This window comes from Sorex fumeus, unplaced genomic scaffold (genome assembly GCF_029834395.1).
Source record: "Sorex fumeus unplaced genomic scaffold, SorFum_2.1 ptg000020l, whole genome shotgun sequence".
In the NCBI taxonomy this organism is placed as follows: Eukaryota; Metazoa; Chordata; class Mammalia; order Eulipotyphla; family Soricidae; genus Sorex; species Sorex fumeus.
This window is the reverse complement of record NW_026606077.1, coordinates 4,793,865-4,815,302: the sequence shown is the minus strand read 5'-3', so window position 1 is coordinate 4,815,302 and position 21,438 is coordinate 4,793,865. Positions and strand designations below refer to the sequence as shown.

The 21,438-nt window shown below is 48.2% G+C and overlaps 1 protein-coding gene across 2 annotated transcripts; it reads right to left on the bottom strand.

The window, feature by feature from the left end:
- Positions 1 to 1,592: 1,592 nt before the first annotated feature.
- SRGN (serglycin) lies at positions 1,593 to 16,073 on the bottom strand. 2 transcript variants are annotated; one of them, XM_056113525.1, is made up of 3 exons: positions 15,954 to 16,073; positions 5,670 to 5,817; positions 1,593 to 2,254 (listed from the first exon to the last, which is right to left on the bottom strand). In XM_056113525.1, the coding sequence occupies exons 1-3, from the start codon at positions 16,030 to 16,032 to the stop codon at positions 2,008 to 2,010; spliced, it is 474 nt and encodes a 157-aa protein (XP_055969500.1). In that variant the 5' UTR covers positions 16,033 to 16,073; the 3' UTR covers positions 1,593 to 2,007. The 2 variants fall into 2 exon arrangements, with proteins under 2 accessions (XP_055969500.1, XP_055969501.1); XM_056113526.1 differs by having other exon boundaries at positions 1,593 to 2,251.
- Between the last annotated feature and the right edge of the window lie 5,365 nt (positions 16,074 to 21,438).

Genomic DNA, 21,438 nt, shown 5'->3' with positions numbered 1-21,438 from the left:
TTGCCTTCTACATGACCTGGGGGCACCAGTCACAGGCTGGATTCTCCATAGAGCAATCTCAGAGGTGAAAAAACTATTGCAGAAAAGTCAAGGGATAGGGTTAGAGCAATAGCACAGCGGGTAGTGCATTTGCTGTGTATGTGACTGACCCAGGTTTGATCCCCAGCAGACACCCCATAGGGTCCCCAATCCCAGCCAGGAGTGATCTTTGAGCACCAAGCCAGAATAAGTTCTGAGCAGAGCTGGGGGTGGGCCCCTTCCCCCCCAAAAAGAGAAAGTTCGAGGGAGGACTCTCAGAATAGATGTGGGTGAAGGTAACAGACTGAGCTGCTGGCAAGGAACAACAAGCCCAGACCTAGTACAGTGGGTAGGGTGCTTGCCTTGCTCAGGGCCACCCGGGTTTAGTCCCCAGCACCCCATGTTGTTTCCTGAGTGCCTCCAGGAGTGATCCTGAGCATAACCAGGAGTAAGCCATGAGCACCGTTGGGTGTGCCCCCTTCCAAAAAGTCCAGCACTGCCTCAGATGACCCCAGTAGAGTTCCTGATCTGTGATAGCTCTGAGTTGCCCCAGAACATTTTGTCCTCAACGTTTGTCATTGGATGTGGCTTGAAGGAAGTGTGGCCTCAGACCAGCTGTGTCTCTGTCTTCAGCAGAGATGAGCTTGGAAAAGTTCTCCATCCTGAGGAGGAAATTTGGATGTTGCAGGACAACACCCTGTTAGCAAAGGTGTACTGATAGGGTTTCCAGGGGACTTGCCTCCAAGAAGAGCTCTGACAGTACCCACGTAACCCTCTGGCCCCCACCTAATTGTTTTCTTTATTTGCTAGTTATTTTTTTATTTTATTTTCTAATTTTGTAATGTATCACCGTGAGGTACAGTTACAGACTTACTAACTTTCAGTGCTTACGTTTCAGTTATGCAATGATCGAGTACCCATCCCTCCACCAGTGCCCATTCTCCACCACCAATGATCCCAGTATCCCTACCACCCCCCATCCCCCCATCCCATCCCGCCTCTGTGGCAGGGCATTCCCTTTTGTTCTCTCTCTCCTTTTGGGTGCTGAGGTTTGCAAAAGAGGCATTGAGAGGCAATAATGTTTGGTCTATAGTCTACTTTCAGCACACATCTCCCATCCTGAGCAGGTCCTCAAGCATCTTTGACTTGGTGGTTTCTTTTCTATCTAAGCTGCCTCCCCTCCCCCCCCCCCGCTAGTTAATTTTTTATTCTAGTTACAAAACCTGTTCTCACTTTAAAATAATTTTACAGATAGTTTGTTGATAAGATCTCTAGAAACATCTAAACAACAGCAGTTCGTTCCTGAGTTTTGAAATAAGAGATCTCACACACTTAAACTTTTGATTATATTTCTGCTTTAAGAGGGTAATATTTGAAAATATACAGACATCAGGGGTAAAGGCAAAGCAGTAGGAGGGTTTGAAACTGCATCCAGGCTTCAGTTTGGTGAAGTTTCACATTGTGACGGGGATCTTACTTCTATGATGTCCCTTAGCTCTACAAACACATCGAGGAAAATACGCTTCTCTCTGAAACATGTCGAATACCCACTCTATAAATTCACTGCGTGTCTCACCTAAGAGATGGCGCCGACCTGTAATTTACAGTCTGTGTCAGGTGCCCAAAAGTTTAGTTGTTAAACTGTTACCTGTCCATTTTTTTTCCAACTGAAGTTTTACAAGCAGGCTGATTTGTTCCATAATGTGACTATAGAGACATGGGTGACTTGTTAATTTATATTATTTCTTTTACTGACATTGATACAAAGAAAATGCATGTTTGTGTTGGACACTAGGCTGGGAAAAGAAAACTTATAAGAATTTCATGAAGGGGAGAGGGGAGAGAAAGTACTATAACTTAGGCTTCTTTTTCAGATATATTTTAATTCTATAAAAAATTTTCGGCCCAGAATTGATCATTTAACCATGGTACACAAAATAGACTCAATAAGTTGTCTGGTGTCAACGTGAGGAAAGTCCTCTTTTTTCTTCAGATAATAAAATTCTCTTCTGGTGCATTTTGATCCAAATCACCTTCCCCATAAGGCAGATTCCTCTTCAACCGGAAGTTGTCATTGGAAGCCCCATTTTCATTTACCAGGTGGAATTCATCTTCAATATCACCCAGGAAGGCCCTGTCAGAGTTATCGCCGGAACCAGAGCCAGAGCCAGAACCGGAGCCAGAAAAGTCCTCAGAAATAGGGAAGACATCATTCATGTGCTGGAGTCTCATCCTTCTGAAGCATGACAGAGAAAGGACAAAAACCAGAGAGAAGAGAACTGTAATACCTTTTTTTTTTAAAAGATAGGAAAACAATTACAGATAGTCAGCTGTTCAGATGGAAAGTTTCCCAAATGCTCAAAGCTGTCAGACAAAAAGCTGGCCAGACCATTCCCCTGTGTTTTCCTGCAATTCCTGTATCTAGCGTATGGTATTGGTCAATTTCACACCTGCCCAAACAGAACTCATTCCTTTGCAAACAATGCTTATTCTCTCTAAACAGTGCTCACTATCTCTTGCTTTCTCCCTTCTTACGCCCCCCCCCCTTGTTTGTTTGTTTGGTGGCCATGCCTGGGGGTTATGTAAGGGTTTACTCCTGGCTTTATACTCAAGGATCACTTCCGGAGGTGCTGGGGGGGAATCATATAAGGTACTTGAATCAAACCAGAGTCAGCCGCATACAAGGTCAGTGTTTAACCCAACTCACTATACATATCTCCAGCCCCTGATTTTCTTCTCACAACAATAGTAATTCTTCATTTGGAATATACTACAAGGGTCATTTGTTGGGGACACAAAAGACCCATTTTTCTGTTTCTCCCACTAATAATTTTAGGGTTTTCACAAAACTCATTCTTCAGGAATTTTTTTATAACAAGTGAAGCATTATACTTGCCAGCATATAAATATTCAATTTCCTTCCAAAAATACATCTAAAAATCACCCTGCTTTCATTTCCACTGAGCCATACTAAAAGGGCAGGCTGGGTCTGACTGAGAAGTGTGGTGGGAGTCCAGATGACAGCTATGGGACCACCTCTCAGTGGCCAAACACACAGCCAAGGATCCAAGACCTAAGTGGAATCTGACAACAGATCATTTATTTTGAACGATGACCAAAGACTATACATAGATGAAGGTTGTCACTCATGCATGCATTCAGCAAATACTCAATGAACATCCCATTCCTGTGCTGAGTGTAGGGCTAGGCAGAAGACAGATGAGACTCCTGCTCAAAAAGCCCATCGTGTAATCAGAAAGACAATAAAAAGTGAACAAATAAGCCAGAAAAGTGTTAGATGGTGCAAAACGCAGTGCAGAGAAATGAGTCCAGTGTAACAGTGACCAAGTAACTAGTTTCGATTGTGAAGTCAGAGGAAGACATGGAAGCTGTAAACACAGGTTTTGTTAGTTAAATGCACACACACACACACACACACACACACACACACACACACACACATACACACACGTATTAAAAGCAAGGGAAAGGGTCTCCTGAAGAAAGCATTCAGCTAGAAGAGATTCAGAATTTTGTTGACCCAGGGCATCAATGACACAGAATATACTGAGTAGAGGAGAAAGAATGGTCTGGGAAGTAGCAAGAGGAGGTGGGTATGGGGGGAAAAATTTCAAAGAAGGGGCGATCAACAATTTTAAGGCAATTCAGGGATAGGGATATAGCTGGGTGCTAAAGTCCGTGCATGACACGCAGGAGAGCTGGTTTAATCTATGCCAAGTGGAGAGGAGCAATTAAGAGACCAACCAAGTTAAAAAGCTCCACTCCATGGTGCAGTGGCCATGCAGGGTCTGTAAGACTGGGCGTTATGGCACCCAGGAGCAGTTACAACCTAACAAGGTCTCGGTGGTGGATGGAAACAGAAGCACAACAGCCGGGCTGAGGAGAGGGGCCGGGGAGAAGCTGAAGAATGGGGCCTGGGCGGGGGGTGGGGGGGTTTCCTGTAGAGAGGCCGCAACCAACCAAGCAAAGGTTTTCACGTTCTGGTGAGAGGCCCTGGAGAAGGTCAACTGCTCATGGAAAAAAGATGATGGGTTCGAACAGGTGACTGCTGGGATAAAATCCAGAAGCTCTTCAACCCCCAGAGAATTGTTTATACATGTCAGAGAACCAAAGGGGACAGTGGGCTGGAAAGACAGCTCAAAGGGCTGGAGCTCACGGTGATGTGCCCCAGGTCCTTGGTTCAATCGTGCACCCCGCTTGGTGACTGGGGGTTGGGGGGGGACTGGTGGCCCCAGCACCGCCAGCCCTGAGAACCTCGCATCATTGTGACCAAACACTGAATTGTCACGCCACACTACCAAACTATTACTGCTAATGGTACCCAGGGGTTCCACAAGCACCCCTCAGGAGGTCCCCCCAAACATAGGGCCTATTCAGTAAACCCAGAAATGAGCACTAGCAAGATAAGCACCTGCTTCCTGAGTTGGAGGGACAATGGAAGGAGTTGGGACTGTCCCGGGGACTGGGGGCATCTGGTGGCAGGAATGAGATGACAGATCGAATCCCCAAAGATGGAGTAAGGAGACACACCTGGTCTCCTTCCTCCACACACTTCAGCCTCCCTGCAGGGACTCCCGTCTGCCAAACAGCCACTGAGCTGATGGCCCAAGAAATGCAGTCACACAGAACAACAGGTCCCCCCAACACACACACATACACACACACACCGTAATCACATATACACCCACACTCACACACACACATATGCATACAAACACACTCATATGTACACACACACACACACACACACACACCATGGTCACATATACACTCAAAGTCACATACACATATGCATACAAACACACTTATATGCTCGCTATCTCTCGCTCTCTCTCTCTCTCACACACACACACACACACACACACACAAACAGGGCAAGGATCAGCAAAGAAGCAGACAGACCTTCAGTGACAGAAGCAAGATGGGTTCAACACCCAGCATAATCCCTGAGCACAGAGCCAGGAGTAAGCCCTGAGCATTTCCAGGTGTGGCCTAAAAACATAAAACAAAGCAAAAAAAGATGCAAGCAGAGAGATGACTGCAAAGATTTGGGGAAAGAAACTGAAATAGTTGTTTTGATCCTTCCTTTGTCCGAAACTTTAGATTTCAGTGAATGAACACTGGTGCCCATGACTTAGTGAAGGATGCTCAAGGTCAGAGTCAAACCTCATACACAGCCTTTAAGGATGGCAATGATGTCATCCCATGCAGTGAAGGCTTCATTCACTTTGAAGTATACATTAGTATTCAGCCCTTTTGTGGGCCAACTAATATTCCAGTGCATGATTCTACCATACTGTGTTTATCCATTCAGTGACTAGAGTCACAGTGAATGTCATTGTATACCAAAATAGATCAGTGTTCACTCATCTTCAACATCTGTTCATGGAAAGCACTCAATGTTGTCTTTATCACCCACAAAAAGGTCCAGCGACACTGAAGGTGAATTACCTGTCTTGACATAACTCAGATGCCGAAAGATAGTTTGACTTAGACTGTGGAGTGAAAGCCAAACTTCTGAAGCAAGGGCCTGGAGAAAGGCATTCTAGAAACTCTCACACCTCTCTGCCAAGATTTCAGCAGAGCCCAGCAATGTCATCACCCCTTTCCAATCACAGCAAGTCACTTACGAAGTCAGGTCGGCCCTCACAGGGAGGATCCCGTTGGCTTCACCTGGAGGCAGCTTAAACGTGGGTCCCTTTTCACTGATGCAGTTGGCAGAGCTACTCTTGGGATTGCAGAGGACCCGTTGAAACCTGGATTTCCGCATGGGATAACCTGCCCAAACAAGGAACCCATGTAGCAGTTAAGTGCCTCTTCCACAGTTTCAAATGACCCTTTCCCGAAGACTGTTTTCATTAAGTGGGCTCAAGATTTGGTCGAAGGAATGGTGTGGATAGTAGAGTTATTATTATTATTATTGGATCACCATGAGATACAATTGCAAACTTTCATGACTACATTTCAGTCATAGAATAATCGAGCACCCATCCCTCCACTAGTGCCCATTCTCTACCACCATTGTTCCCAATGTCCTCCCGCCACCCCCATCCCAGCCCACCCCCTGCCTCTGTGGCAGGCACCTTCCTTTTTAACTCTCTCTCTCTAATTTTGGGCACTATAATTTGGATTACAGATATTAAAAAGTCATCATGTTTGGTGATGACCTTGGTCTACTTTCAGCACACATCTCCCATCCCGAGTGATCCCTCCAACCATCATTTACTTAGTGGTTCCTTCTCCATCCCAACTGCCTTTTCCAGGTGGGGCCAGCTTCCAAATTGTGGAGTGATCCTCCTGGCCCTTGTCTCTACTGTACTTAGGTGTTAGTCTCATAGTAGACTACTTTATATTCCACAAATGAGTGCAGTTAGTCTATGTCTGTCCCTCTCTTTCTGACTCATATCACGTAGCATGATACTCTCCGTGTCCATGTTGTTGATAGTAGGTTTCATGCTCACTAATAGGCCATGGCCAGCCACTTGGCACCAACCTTTCATATGGCTAGTTGGTCCTTCCAATAGCCCTGTGGAACAGCAGAGTTTGGGGCCAGAATGGGTTTTACAATCAGCCACCGGAGAGAAATCCCAACAGTGTGGCTGGGTAGTTATGAAACTGGAACTCCCCCACTCCCCCGCGACAGGCACTGGTGGCCTCTCGTTCTCAGAAGTTAGCACAAAGAGTAATGGGCGAGAGTAAAGACCGGGACAGCGCCAGGCACATGGGTAACACGGGGTCCTGTTGTCGCTATTCCTGTCCTTCCCTCTCCACTTAATGCAAAGGAAAACAGGCCTGGCTGATGAAAAGCAGAGGCCCCAGGACTCTAATGGGTCTCGTCTCTCCTCAGCCTGCCTCTTGTTATCGAGGTGAGTCTTGTTCGTGAAGTTTATGGTTGATGCTGGTTGACTTAAACCATGACAGAGCCCTTGGGGTTTTCTTTTTTTCTTTGTTAGTTTGTTTTCCTTTGGGGGTCACACCTGGCAGCACTCATAGTTGACTCCTGCCTCTGTGCCCAGGAACCACTCCCAGCAGTGCTGGGGGACTAGAGGGGTGCCAGGGATGGAACCCGGGTTGGTTGCATGCAAGGCAAGTGCCTTAGCCGCTCTACTGTAGCTTCAGCTCTGGTTCTTAGGGCCAAATGGCATTCTCAGAAAAGGGAAGTAAGGGCAGAGCAATAGTACAGCAGGTAAGGCACTGTTTGATCCCTGGCACCCCAGAGAGTCCTCTGAGCCCCGCCAGGAGTGATCCTTCAACATTGCCGGGTATGGCGTACAAACAAAAAAAGAAAAAAATGTGGGTAGGTCATCACTCTTTCTCTAGACTCATCCTGAGTCAGGGGCTTCAAAGGAACAAGATTTCCCTGTTCAGAAGCAAGGACAGGTATGAACTGTCCAGTCTGTCAGTTTCTTTGAATTTCATTCCAAGGGACAGGAATGAAACTCCTGCTTTGGAGTCAAGAGCTTCTACAAGGAGTTGATGAAAGCGTTTCTCCATTCTTTGGCTTCACAACAATGGCAGCCTGGGAGTGAGAAACATCTCATCCTTATAAAAAAAAAGTCCTTTTCCTCCCAAATATATACTTTATTGACACCAGGGAGGCTAACAACAACCAGGAGAGGCAGGAGAAGGGGCTGGAAAATATTGTTGTCCTCGACAGATTGGAATGGAAAGAACTGTTCAATGACTCTGAAAGTCACTGAAGCCTTTTCAGTGACAGCGAAAGATTGGAAAATTAAACGTCCACCAACCACAATCAGCCAGAAAGTGGTCAAGAAAATTCTAAAACCTGCCTTTATCAGTTGCTATTATGATGCATAGCTCAGTGGCAAAAGCCCTGGCCTTAGAAGCAAAAGGTCGCGAGTTTGAACCCGAGTTCCACTCACATGCTCCAAGTGTGTCCTGGGTTCTGCCATTCGTGATCCCCAGAGCTACAACACAGCGTGCCTTGCCTGGTGCTCAGTCATCTGGGTGCAAACACCACACTAGAGTGAGTGACCCCCACTGAGCACTGCAACTAAAAGAGGTGCACACTGCAGGCTGGCATGCAAACACGGCAAGAACACGCGTGCGGACTAGCAGAGTGTGATTTGTGACTGCGATACATGAACAATCTTGCCAATTAATTACAGCATGTTATATGAATCATTATATAACATCCATGACATGTATCATACACAGATACACATGCATTGTATATATCTCTCTATAGAGAACTACAACCACTAAAATTTATGAAAAAAAAATACATAGAACTGTTCACCTGAGGATTTAAAATAGAGAAATAGAAAATAACTAAACAAAACAATTTAAAAAAATACTCGAATAAGTCATGAGGGATTTGTAAGGGAGCAAAATTTGTCACCCCGGCTGGAGTGATAGCACAGCGGTAGGGCGTTCGCCTTACAAGCGGCCAACATGGCCGACCCGAGTTCGATTCCTCCGCCCTTCTCGGAGAGCCCGGCAAGCTACCAAGAGTATTCGATATGCCAGACACAGTAACAACAAAGTCTCCAATGGAGACGTTACTGGGCCCGCTCGAGCAAATCGACGATCAACGGGAGGGCCTTTACCTTTACCTTACCTTTACAAAATATGTATCTTGGATATCAAGGTTATTTCGTAAGTAGCACTGTAGCACTGTCGTCTCATTGTTCATCGATTTGCTTGAGCGAGCACCAAATAACGTCTCCATTCATCCCTGTCGCATGCTAGTTAGCCCAATGGGGTGTGCTCGCTCCAGGAACACGAAGTAAGACTTGTTGTTACTGTTTTTGGCATCTCGAATACGCCATGGGGAGTTTGCCAGGCTCTGCCATGCAGGCGGGATACTCTCGGTAGCTTGCAGGGCTCTCCAAGAGGGGTGGAGGAATTGAACCCGGGCTGGCTATGTGCAAGGCAAGTGCCCTACCCACTGTGCTATCGCTCCATTCCATAGATAGGAATCAGAATGCTGAGAGGAACTGACACCCTTTCCCTCCTTTTCACGGTGCTGGAGATCAGACCCAGGCCTTTGTATAAACTGAGCCTGGGTTCTATGGTTTAGCCAGACTCCCTGGCCCTCCCGCCACTAAAGGAAAGGCCGCTGGTGTGAGGGCATTTGCCTCACTCCTGAGGTCAAACTACTGACCGACAAAACTTAGAGGCTCAGGTCTTCGTTTAAGGTTTAAGGCCCAGGATAGCTCAGTGGCACAGGACAGCCAGTTCAACCCCAATCCACATCACTGTGCCACATGCCAAGGTTCCCTGGCACCACAACAGAGTGTGATCTCTGACACCCTGCAGTCAAGTGTGCAACCCCCAGTCCTCACGACAACAAGGGCAATGGAACTGAAAAGGTGCTTTAAGGGCCAGAAAGTGGGTAGGGTGCTTGCCTTGCACATGGCTCACCCAAGTTCCATCTCCTGCACCCCCAGGAGTGATTCCTTAGTGCAAAGCCAAGAGTAACCCCTGAGTACCACTGGGTGTGACCCCAAAACCATAATAAAAATAGTACTTTCTTCTCCTGAGGAAGATAATGATGATGATCTTTCTGATGCGCCTGGCTGTCCTCACCGGGGCCCCTTGGAGGGGAGCGGGTTGAGTTTCCCTCCCCGACCCGACCAGGGGTCCGGCAGCAGAAGACCTCCAGAACCAGCCACCACCATGCTGAGACCACTCTCTGCACACATGAAGGTACCAGCAGAGGAACAAAGGCATGCGGGTCCTGGGGCTGAGATCTCCAAGCCTAATCGGATCGGGGCTGAGCATCCTCCACCCAGATCCTCCAAATTCCAGTAGGCGGGGGTCACACCCACCAACTGGCCCCCTGGCGCCGTGTAATCCCATCAGCGGCCAAGACTCAGAGACTATAAAACCCAGCTCCCGGAAGCGCACGGCTGCATTCGCGGCCGCGCAACATCTTAATATCTCATTCCTACTTTGGACAAACTGGCAGGCTACTGAATACAACCTGCCCACACGGCAGAGTCTGGCAAACTCCCCGTGGCGTTCCCAATATGCCAAATACCAGTAACAATGATGGGTCTCATTCTCCTAACCCTGAAAGAGTCTTGAATATGGCACTTTTTAAAAAATCTCAGGGCTAGGACGAAGGAGACATTACTGGGGCCTGATCGAGGCAATCGATGAATAACAGGATGGTCGTGATCGTGATCGTGATCTTTCTGATAGACCAGAGGGAGACCAAAATTTCAACTCCCATTTTACCATTTAGTTCTGTTCTCAAGTCCTCATCTTCCAAATTAGAGTCCCAAAGAGTTCCTGCTTTCTTTTTTCTTTTTGGGTCACACCTAGCGATGCACAGGGGTTACTCCTGGCTCTGCACTCAGGAATCACCCCTGGCAGTGTTCAGGGGAGCATATGGGATGCTGGGAATCGAACCTGGGTTGGCTGCATGCAAGGCAAACGCCCTACCTGCTGTACTGTTGCTCCAGCCCCTAGTTCCTGCTTATTTACATTTTGTTGTTGTCGTTTGTTCTACTCCCAGTGGTGTTCAGGACCTTCTCTTGCCTCTGCACTCAGGGATCACTCCTGGCAGGGCCCTGAAGACCATATCGGATACCAGAGACCTAACCCGGGTCTGCTGTGAGCAAGGCAAGAACCCTACCCGCTGTATTATCTCTCCTGCCCAAAAGTTCCTGTTTGAAGAAGACAAAAATAGGTGAAACATCCACAAAAGTTTCTAAACTTATTTGCCCTCCCTCCCCCTTTTTTAGAGAATAGAAAGAAAGAAACCAGTGCTCTCCTGGAAATATATACATGTTTTTTTAATTGTTTGTTTTTGTTCTTTTAGGGTTTTTTCTTCTTGGGGGGGGAGGGGTGGCGAAGTGGACACACGTGGCTGTGCTCAGAGTTATTCTCTCTGCTCTGCGCTTAGGGACCACTCATGGTGATGCTCAGGAGACTGTTTGGGGCACCAAGAGTCAAAACCTGTGCTGACCGCGTGCAAAACAAGTGCCCTACCGCCGCACTATCTCTAGGGCCCTGGAAATTCCTTCTTTCAAGGCAAGACCCAACACACGCCTGCAGTTACACCTGGCTGCTGAATTGTTTCAGGGGCTTGGAGGGGATATTGGCACTTGGCATGTTTTAGCTTCCCACCCTACTTTTCTCATTCTTTCCTGAGGCAGCAAAAGTCCTGCAGCTAATTGCTCCTCTGGAAGCTTCTTAGGGGTTTATAAAAATCTCGTCCAGCAGAGGGCGGTATTTTTCCACACTGCGTACCCCTAGTAAGAGGGTGAAGCGCCCGAGGGGTATCCACTGCTATGGCAGGCATCTTTCATTTTATTTTATTTTTTGACTTTGGGCAACCGGCAAAGTTCAGGTGTTACACTTGCCTCTACGCTCAGGCATCACTCCTGGCACTGCTAGAGGGCCACGTGGGATGCGGGAGTTAGAACCCAGGGTGCAAGACAAGCGCCCTAAACACTGTATCATCTCTCCAGTCCCTGGCAGGCACAGTTTAAAGAAGAAAAATAAATGAGGGGGTGGAGAGATAGTATAGCGGGTGGTTGCTTGCCTAGCCTACAGCCGTGATTCCATAGGGTCCCTCCAAGCAGGCCCAGGAGTAATTCCTGAGTGCAGAGCCAGGAGTAACCCCTGAGCATCGCTGGGTGTGGCCCCAAACCCAAAAACAAATTAATTAATTAATTAAATAAAATGAAACAGAGAGCTTGGTTGCAGACAAAAATTCCTGAGTTATCTTCCAGGGTGTTGGCTGGGGGAGTGCCTTGATTATTTGTGTAAAAAGAAATATCATGATTGCTATAATTTTAACAGTAAGGGACTACTGGAAAAATGATTTCAATGCTCAGAATTATTCCTCCTTTCCCCCCTCTTTTCTTTTCTCTATTGTATGCAGAGGAAGAAAAGGTTTTAAATAAAAGTTCCTGTACAGAAAGATCATCTTCCTAAAAAGCGCCCCCTTCCTTGGTCTGCTGATTAATTTTTGGTGAATTCCAGGAGAAACCAAATCCCACTCTTTCTTTCTTGGTTTTGTTGTTGTTATTTCTTTCCGTTTTTGGGCCACATCAGTGGAGTTCAGGGCTTACTCCTGAAAGTGCTCAGGGGTCACTCCTGGTGTTGATTAGGGGGCCCTGTGTGGTGCTCGGAATTAAACCTAGGTCAGCTTGTGCAAAGCCAGTGAACTACCCACTATACAGTCTCTCTGACCTTAGAATCCCTTTCTTCACTGCCTGTGACCGGTGGACACACTCACACAGATTCACACCCCCACAAACACCACTCACTCATCCTGCTTTGCACTTTACACCTTACCAAAGCAAAGAATTTAGCCCGGTGGGCTCTCTTTTTAACACTGGAGTGCAGATTTCCCCAACAATATCACAATTTCCTGATTCCCTGTTCTTGTGGACACCTGCCTCCAGTGTACTGAAAAGCTGAAGCAGACGTGCCGTGAAGGGGAGCGACTATTTTGCTTCATAATTTGGGGGGAGAGGGGAGGAACCTGCAGACAGATGCTATGTCTTCCTACCGCTTTGTCAGCCCCACAGAAAGAATAAGGTCCCTACCCCTTCCGTGTTTGACAAGTTCCAAGTGTTCTTTCAATTCCTTCCTCAACCAAGTGAGAAACGACAGCAAGGACTATGGTCGAAGGAAGATTTTTTCCCCCCATTTCAAATAAGCGTGCTCCCTTATCACCCAGCAGATGGCTGAAACGCTTCCCACCTTGCAATCAGCTGCCAGTTTCGCCACCACTTAGTTGTAATGGGCCTTGGCAAGTGTCATTCATTTCTTTCTAAGAGGCTGACGTAATGGCAAATAAAGATGACTGCTGAGGATTCGGTTTTCTCTGTACTTCTCACAGGGAACGTGACAGTCATCACCAGAGAATGAGTGGGAAACCACAGACAAGTACAGAGCCACACCATGAGTGACCCAGTGAACAGTGAACGAATGGGACTGGCACAATTCGGGGAAGACACATGCTCTGACCTGGCCCCCTTGCTCACTTCCAAGGATGGATTTTTCCATTTTCTCTCTTTATGGGCATCTTTGAAAGCCAGAAGAAGTGAAAAGTGTCGGTTTGTGTTTGCAGTTACCCTGGAGCTCTGTGTAAAAGGGATTTGCTACCAGCGCCCTCATGGCCTCCCACCAGCTCGTTGCCCATGTTCCGTCTTTTTGCATTCAGAAGATATAACTTAGGTTTGATTGGCAGTCACTTCTGGTGTAGTTCTGTCCCGAGAGCGATGGAACGGGACTGTATGCGGAAGGATAGCCTTAAAACAGATGATTTAGGGGGCCCGTGTGGGTGGAGTGCTTGCCTTGTAGGCGGTTGACCTGGGTTCAACACTCTATACCATACATGGACCCTCAAGCCCACCGGAAGTGATCCCTGAGAGCAGAGCCAGGAGTAAGTTCTGGGTATGGCCCCAAAACAAAACAAACAAACAAGAGGTCATTAAAGTAAAACGAGGTGTACATGGATATGTCCTGGGTCGGAAAATACAGGCCAGTGAGGCTGGAGCAATAGCACAGCGGGGAGGGCATTTGCCTTTCACGCGGCTGACCCGGGTTCAATTCCCAGCATCTCATATGGTCCCCTGAGCATCGCCAAGAGTAATTCCTGAGTGTATGAGCCAGGAGGAACCCCTGTGCATTGCCAGGTGTGGCCCAAAACCCTGAGTTCTGCCAGTTGTGGCCAGTTGTGACTCCCCCCCTCCAAAGGGAAAAAACAAAAAACAAATGAAAACCAAGCGTATGGATTGAGAACATCTGGATGAGCCAGAGTCTAGAGAAGAGGGAACAGGATTCCCAGAGGAAAGAGCATGTGGGGAAGCAGAGAGGAGCCATCACCCACAAATCAAGGAGATGCTGACTAAAACCAGCCCTGCCAACACCTTGACTTTGGGCAGCTAGCATGTTCGTGCATGCATGCATACACTCGTGCACGCGCACACACACGCACACTGCGTTGACTATGTCTGTCCTAGAAGACTAATAAAGACAACCAAGGTGTGCTGGATAAGCTCGGTCAAAGTAAGCCAAACGCCCAGCTGATTGAGTGGAAAGAAACATGTCTCTGGTAGGAAAGAGCGTGGCCAGGCAGGATGGCGGCCCATGGGTGCGCAGGAAGGTCAGCGGCCTTAGCTGCAGCACCCTGCGGCCTGGGGGATTTTTCTCTTCAAGGATGAGGCAGGCCCCTCATTCCAACACCTCGGGGTTCTCCTTTGGAAATACCCTAGATTTTCATCCATTCATTCTCCTCCCTCTCTCCCTCCTTCCTGCCCACCCCTCCTCCTCTCTCTTTCTCTCTCTGCTTTTCCAACAGAGAGAGCTAGACCCACCAGGTGATGACATTCACTTTTGTCATTCTCATCATTCCGTGTGGTGTTCATTGTCTCTGATGACAGTTGCTGTGAGTGAAGTGTTTGTATCTGGGTTCTCGTCGCATCTCTGGAATATTAGTGGGCAGTGTGACCTCTCTAGGCAATCTTGCCAGGGCACGTTATTTCATCAGACTGAAAGATTTTATTTAAAAATGGAGCTGGAGCAATACTACAGCATGGGACCCACCTGGGTTTGATCCTGACACTCCATATTGTTTCCCAAGCACCACCAGGAGTGATTCCTGAGTACAGCGCCAGGAGTAAGACCTGAGCACTATTGGATATGATCCAAAAACCAAAATCAAACCAAAATAAAAAAGATTTTCCCTAAAAGATACACATCAACCTATTCCCTTTAATCAACGATGTTTTATACTCATAGAAAGATTTCAGTATCAGTTGCCTTTTCTCCCTAAGGAGGATAAAGATATTGCATAAACTTCCAATACCTCATGGGTGTATCTGAGATCACTGGTGCGGTTCCATTTCCACCAGTGAGAGAGGTCACTCTGAGACGACTCAAGGACTTGGTGTGACACTATGACTCTCTATTTCCTTCAAGCTTTGGGGGCTCCCCGTGTTCCCCTACTGTCAATTCTCCCATTTACTTAATCAGGCAGGGGCCACAGCCTTCTGCGTCACTTAGACAAGATTCCTTATTTATCTAAGAAATTGTGACTTTTCTTACAGATTCTTTTCTCTTTCATCACCAGTTTGGAGTTGTTTCAGTCTGAGTAAGCAGCTCTAAAGATAAAGAAGCAAGAAGTTTCCCTACATGCTGTCTCAGGGAGCAAAGGCACGAACACTCCATTTCTTTGGCCTCTCTGAAACCCGAGAGGGGCTTATATAAACTGTCTCCAGCCATGAAGAGACTTTCACTAGGAAGTTTTAAAAAAGAAGGGAGGGGGGAATGACATGTGGTCAAATGCACACTGATCTTTTAAAATAGCATTTTGCCACTTACTATAACTATGACAACACTGTAATAGATTAAAACTTGGCATTGATGTAGCCACGGGGGGAAAGGGGCACAGAGAGATTCCAACCCCTCTAGGATGTACTGGTACGAGATACCCACGCTGACTTATTTTCTATGTGCCCTCCTTGTCTTTTTTTTTTTTTTTAATGTATTAGCTGGAGCAGAGGACGGCTTAGAGGTTAAGGCACTTGCCTTGCACGCACCCAACCCAAGTTAGACCCCCAGCAGTGTAGGAGAGCCCCCAAGCCCCACCAGGAGTGACCCTCAAGCACAGAGCCCAAGAAAGCCCTGAGCACTGCTGGGTGTGGCCCCCCCAAAATAAAAGCAAACCGAAAAGAGTATAAACCATGTTTTCATCCCAAGGAAAAATAGCATATTCCAATTATTCTAAGAGTTTATAAGCCGCCTTATTTCAGAGTTGAAATTTCCTTAGTGTCAAACTTAAGCAAACTCTTCTCGGTCACCCCAAATCCCTTGTCCTCACCCCCTTACCCCGGGGGAGGTGGCCTGCATTCCCTACCTTTCCATGATCCTACTCATTTGTGGGGCTTACCGAGACGGCAGAGGGCACAACCATTGACTCTTACCTTGAACAGAAGCCCCCCAAACCAGGAGGACGACGAGAGCCAGGCCCAGCCTGCTGGAGTGAGGAGGGGTCACCTGCATCCTGGCGTGGCAGCTCCTCGGGGAGGAAATGGACCGGGGGCGCTCTCTGTCCCTTTTAGAAAAGGTTCCAAAACCTCAGACCCTGCCCAGCTCACACGTCACCACTTCCTGAACAAATAGAAAGAGATCTACATCAAAACCAGAAAGATTAAAAGGGGGTGGGGGTGTGAGGAGAAAGACAGCAAAATAACTCCTCACAGCAGTTATGAAATGATGCTGGACTCACCCCGGCCTGCCTTTTCCAAAACCTAGTTGTTTGCCTCTTGCCAGTCAGAAGACAATGTGTTTTCACGGAAGTCGGGAAGGGGTCAGCATGAAGTTGAGGGGTCTCTCCTTTCTCCAGGCAACAAGTCAAGTAGGAGGCTACAGATCTGGAGGACCGCCTTCCCCCCCCACCCCCAATCCCACATACTGGTGACCTCAGGGGTCCAGGAATCACCTCCTCAGCCCACAGGCACCTGCAGCATGTCGACATAGAATTTATTTTCCATCACAAGCTACATAGCTTGCAGAACCTGACCCTGACTCCAGAAATGAAACTTAAATGCTGGCCATCTTTTCTGGCTTTGTTTTGGGGGCCTCACCGAGAAGTGCTCAGGGCTTACTCCTGTCTCTGTGCTCAGGGATTATGCCTGTGGGGCTCAGGGGACCATATGGGATGCTGGGAACCAAAGCCAGGTCAGCCACGTGCAAGGCAAGCACCCTCCCCACTGTACTATCCATTGCTCTGGTCCTCACTGAAACTTTCTACCTCCAAGGTCTTGGCGCACAGAGATGGTTTCTTGGGGAACTAGTTCTTCCCGTTAGATCACAGTCTTGTTCTCTCCCCAAAGAACACAGGGAGAGTGTCTCATTCCACACTAAGTAACCTGGGGAAATGATGTTGTCCATCCCTGCATCCCATTGGCCATTTCATAAGATTGTGTCGCAGAGAGATGGAGGTTGGGGGGAATAGAATGGGGAGGTTTCAATTTGTTTTTCAGGAAACAAGAAAATAAGAAATTGCCTAGCCCAGAAGTAGCCCAAAAGCACAAGAGTATATCTCTTTGAGATGCAGATACTGAGCCCCTGGAAATGGAGAAAATGAGCCAATCATCCTGAACCAGAAACTGGACCAACACCCAGAGAATGGAACCCCTCAGGAAAGGAAAAGTTTCAAGAGAATCTAAAGGTCATGATAAGAATATGAAAGAACCACCAAGAATCCCAGACTTGTGGCCAGGAAATAGTATAGCAGGTACAGAGTACAATTACCTTGCATGCAGCTGACCCAAGTTCTGTCCTGGCACCCTATGTGGTCCCCTAGCACTGCTAGCACAGAGCCAGGAGTAAGCCCTGAATACTGCTGGGTATAGTGTGTTCCCCCCAAAAACACTAAATCCAGGTCTCTTCTTCTGGATAATACTCCAAGATAGCCCCAAGTGGGGTCAGTTTGGGAGAAGCCCCCCTATGAAACCAACTTTGTAAAAGCATGCAGGGCTTACTCTCCACCCTGGAGATTGGCCTGCACCTCAACCTGAGATGTGCATTCGGCTGTCCCCTCTCTGGAGAAGCCCATGTTCTCTCTTGAACACTTTCTCTCTCCTCATATTTCTCTGAATCAATGTCTCTAAACAAAACTATTTTTACTTCACTGTTTGGTCTCCTCCTGAAATTCTTGTCTGTGAGGGAAACCTTGGATCAAGGTCAGGACTGACGCCTTTTCCTGCAAAGAGCGTTCCCATGTTCCAGCCTGGATTCGCGGCTCCCAGAGGACTCAGGTGGGGGGATCTAGTCCCACACCCTCCAGATCGCGTGGACTTGGTGCCACTTGATAGCTGCTTCATAAGGCTGGGGACACGTGCTCCCATGCCTTGCATTGCTGAAAGCTGTCATCAGTCCTGACCCACACCAGGGTCTTCCCTGGGTGGCCGAGGTGGTCAAGTAGAGAGTTGGAAGCACTATTTTCTAAGTCTTCCCCCTGGCTCCCCACTTGGCCCAAGTATCCTTCAACATGTGTCAGGTTCACTAGAGACAAGGGCCAGGAGAATCTCTCCACGGTCTGAAAGCCTGCCTCATGTGCTGGCGGGAAAGGCAGCTGGGCTGGAGAAGGGGCCACTAACTCAATGATGGTTGGAAGAATTGCTCGGGATGGGAGATGTGTGCTGAAAGTGGACAAAGAACCAAACATGAAGGCCTCTCAGTATCTGTATTGCAAACCGTAATGCCCCAAAGTAGAGAGAGAGTCAGAAGGAATTGTCTGCCATAGAGGCAGGGGGAGGGGTGGGGACAGGGTGGGGGGTGGGAGAGATACTGGGGACATTGGTGGTGGAAAATGTGCACTGGTGTAGGGATGGGTCTTCCATCATTGTATGACTAAAACTCAATTATGAAAGCTTTGTAGTTTTTAAAAATGAAACAATTTTTAAAAACCAAACGTGTGTCAAGTTGTCCAGGAGACAGGTGACCTGCAAGGAGCCAGAAATGAGGAACAGGGAAGGTTGTCCTCTCCGTGAGCTGCTCACCAACACACAAACCAGTGTCTGGGGGGACGGAAACAGGCTTGGCCCTAGTGAGAACAGTGGGGAGAGCTGGGAGTGACTAACCATCAAACATAAAATTATATAAAGTCACAGTAAAGCAACACACAGTAAAACACTGCAGTACATGCCCCCACGGGGCCAGGTACTGCTTCCTTTTCTTCATTCAAATACTCTCCTTGCCAGCCCTGTCGGGGTGAGGGCGTCACTTTCCATTTCAGGCTCTCCCAGCAGTCTGGGACTGGAGGGAGGGGTTTCCCGGCCTTGTCTTGGGCTTCCTGTCCATTCCTTTACCATTTCCTGCTGGGTCAGGCTTCAGAACAGCGCTGAGTCGCTGAGGAGCAAGTGACAGGGTCAGGAAAGTGCTTTCTGACCCTCCCCAGGGACCTCCAAGAACCAGCCTTATTCAGTGTGTCCAGGGACTTCTCTACAAAGTAAGAAGCCCCAGACTCACAGACTCTGCTATGTTTCATCTTGAAATTATAACCCTGGGACAGAGTGACAGGGCATCGGGGAGGGCATTTGCCTTGCACACAGTTGACCGGGGTTCCCTCCCGGGCATCTCAGATGATCCCCCAAGGACCACCGGTAGTAATTCCTGAGTGAGAGTCAGAAGTAAACCCCTGAGCACAGGCTGGTATGTCCCTCCGCCCAAAATAAATAAATGAATATTTTTTAAAGGAAAAGAAATAACAGACTTTATCTTCATCCCTCCCTCTTTTTTTCGGGCGGTTGTCTATTTTCTGTTTGTGGGTCACACCCACACGTTCTCAGGGGTTACTCCTAGCTCTGTGCTTGGGTGTTAATCCTGTGGTGCTCTGGAGGACCATTGGATTGAATCTGGGGTTCCTGTAGGCAGAGCATGTACTCCTGCTTTTTGAGCCATCTTCCTTCTAACCCAAGCCCTCAACTTAAAACCTTTGCATGAAAACAATAGTCACTGCCAATAGCTTCAGTTAGTTTCCTGCAAACCTCAGCTGATTGGGTTTGGGACCTTGAAATGTTCACTTTGGAGGTTTTTAACATTCCTTTAGAATAATTTATTTTTTTCCTCCTCTGGGCTGTGATAATTTAAAAAAAAATTTTGCAACATTCATAAACATGTCCTCCTCCTACATTAACAACCAACAGTTTCTTCTTCTGAATAAGCTTCCTCCAGCTCTTCATAATGTGGGGGAGCAGGACAGACTTTCTGGGTCCTCACTGGATTGTCTGTGCTTCTAGCTCTTCTCATTAAGGTATATAGGAATCCCGTGTAAGGATGCCCAGGGAAGCCCATGCAAGGATGCCCAGGGGAGCTCATGCAAGGATGCCCAGGGGAGCCCATGTAAGGATGCCCAGGGGAGCAACATGCAAGGATGCCCAGGGGAGCTTATGCAAGGATGCCCAGGGGAGCCCATGCAAGGATGCCCAGGGGAGCTCATGCAAGGATGCCCAGGGGAGCCCATGCAAGGATGCCCAGGGGAGCTCACACAAGGATGCCCAGGGGAGCTCATGCAAGGATGCCCAGGGGAGCTCATGCAAGGATGCCCAGGGGAGCCCATGCAAGGATGCCCAGGGGAGCCCATGCAAGGATGCCCAGGGGAGCCCATGCAAGGATGCCCAGGGGAGCCCATGCAAGGATGCCCAGGGAAGCCCATGCAAGGATGCCCAGAGGAGCCCATGTAAGGATGCCCAGGGGAGCTCATGCAAGGATGCCCAGGGGAGCTCATGCAAGGATGCCCAGGGGAGCTCATGCAAGGATGCCCAGGGGAGCCCATGTAAGGATGCCCAGGGGAGCAACATGCAAGGATGCCCAGGGGAGCCCATGCAAGGATGCCCAGGGGAGCTCACGCAAGGATGCCCAGGGGAGCTCACGCAAGGATGCCCAGGGGAGCTCATGCAAGGATGCCCAGGGGAGCTCATGCAAGGATGCCCAGGGGAGCCCATGTAAGGATGCCCAGGGGAGCAACATGCAAGGATGCCAAGGGGAGCCCATGCAAGGATGCCCAGGGGAGCTCACGCAAGGATGCCCAGGGGAGCTCACGCAAGGATGCCCAGGGGAGCAGAGGTGCAGCCTTGCAACGCGGGGTGGCAGGGTTCCTGGGGGCTGGGTAACATCCTATTTCTCAGCGTTCCCTCCATGAACCATAGAGGACTCTCATTTCCCTAACCCTTAACTCACCAGCTTTTCCATCATTTTCAGACACACTCCATGTTGGAGAGAGACTTCTTCATTGTCAGGCAATCTTAAAGGTGCTTTACCCTGCACGCTCCAGATTTGCCTGTAGACGGCAGGTCCTTCGTCCTGGATTCGCTGTGGTTGAAGAAATTCACTTTTCCTCCAACTGTGTAAAAATAATGTTCAATCACTGCCAACGTCAGGGCTGTTCTTTCAAGAGAGATGTTTGTTGTTGTTATTTTTATTGTTGTTTGTTTGGGGGCACCTGGCAGTGCTCAGGGGACCAGAGCTGGGGGTAGAACCAGGCTCAGCTACATTTAAGGCAAGCGGTCTTGACTTCTGTACTAGCTTTCCAGTCTTCTAAACCAGAGATTGATTGGGAGCACTTGAACCTTTCCAGCCTCACAAATCAGCAGAACACTTAAGAGGAATCAAGTTTTCCAAAGCCAGAGAGAAAGTACAACAGACAGGCCTTGCCTTACTTGTGGCTGATCCAGGTTCAATTTGGTCCCCTGAGCCCCACCAGACTTGATCCCTCAGTACAGAGCCAGAGCCAGGAGTAAGCATGAGCACTGCCAGGTGTGACCCAAAAGTCAACAAAAGGAAAAAAAGATGAATCCCACCACAAAGTGTTATAGAGGAATGGCTTACTCCAAGGATTATGATTGCTCAAAGGATCTTTCTTTTTTTTCCCTTTAAATAGTCTCCAAAAAAGTAGACTATAGA

Bases quoted from the DNA above. Each gene is read 5' to 3' on its own strand.
- SRGN (XM_056113525.1), bottom strand. From the start codon at position 16,032: ATGCAGGTGACCCCTCCTCACTCCAGCAGGCTGGGCCTGGCTCTCGTC. The intron at 5,818-15,953 runs GTAAGAGTCAAT...TTGTTTGGGCAG, and splicing joins TTGGGGGGCTTCTGTTCAAG to GTTATCCCATGCGGAAATCC. The intron at 2,255-5,669 runs GTAAGTGACTTG...GTCATGCTTCAG, and splicing joins GTGAGGGCCGACCTGACTTC to AAGGATGAGACTCCAGCACA.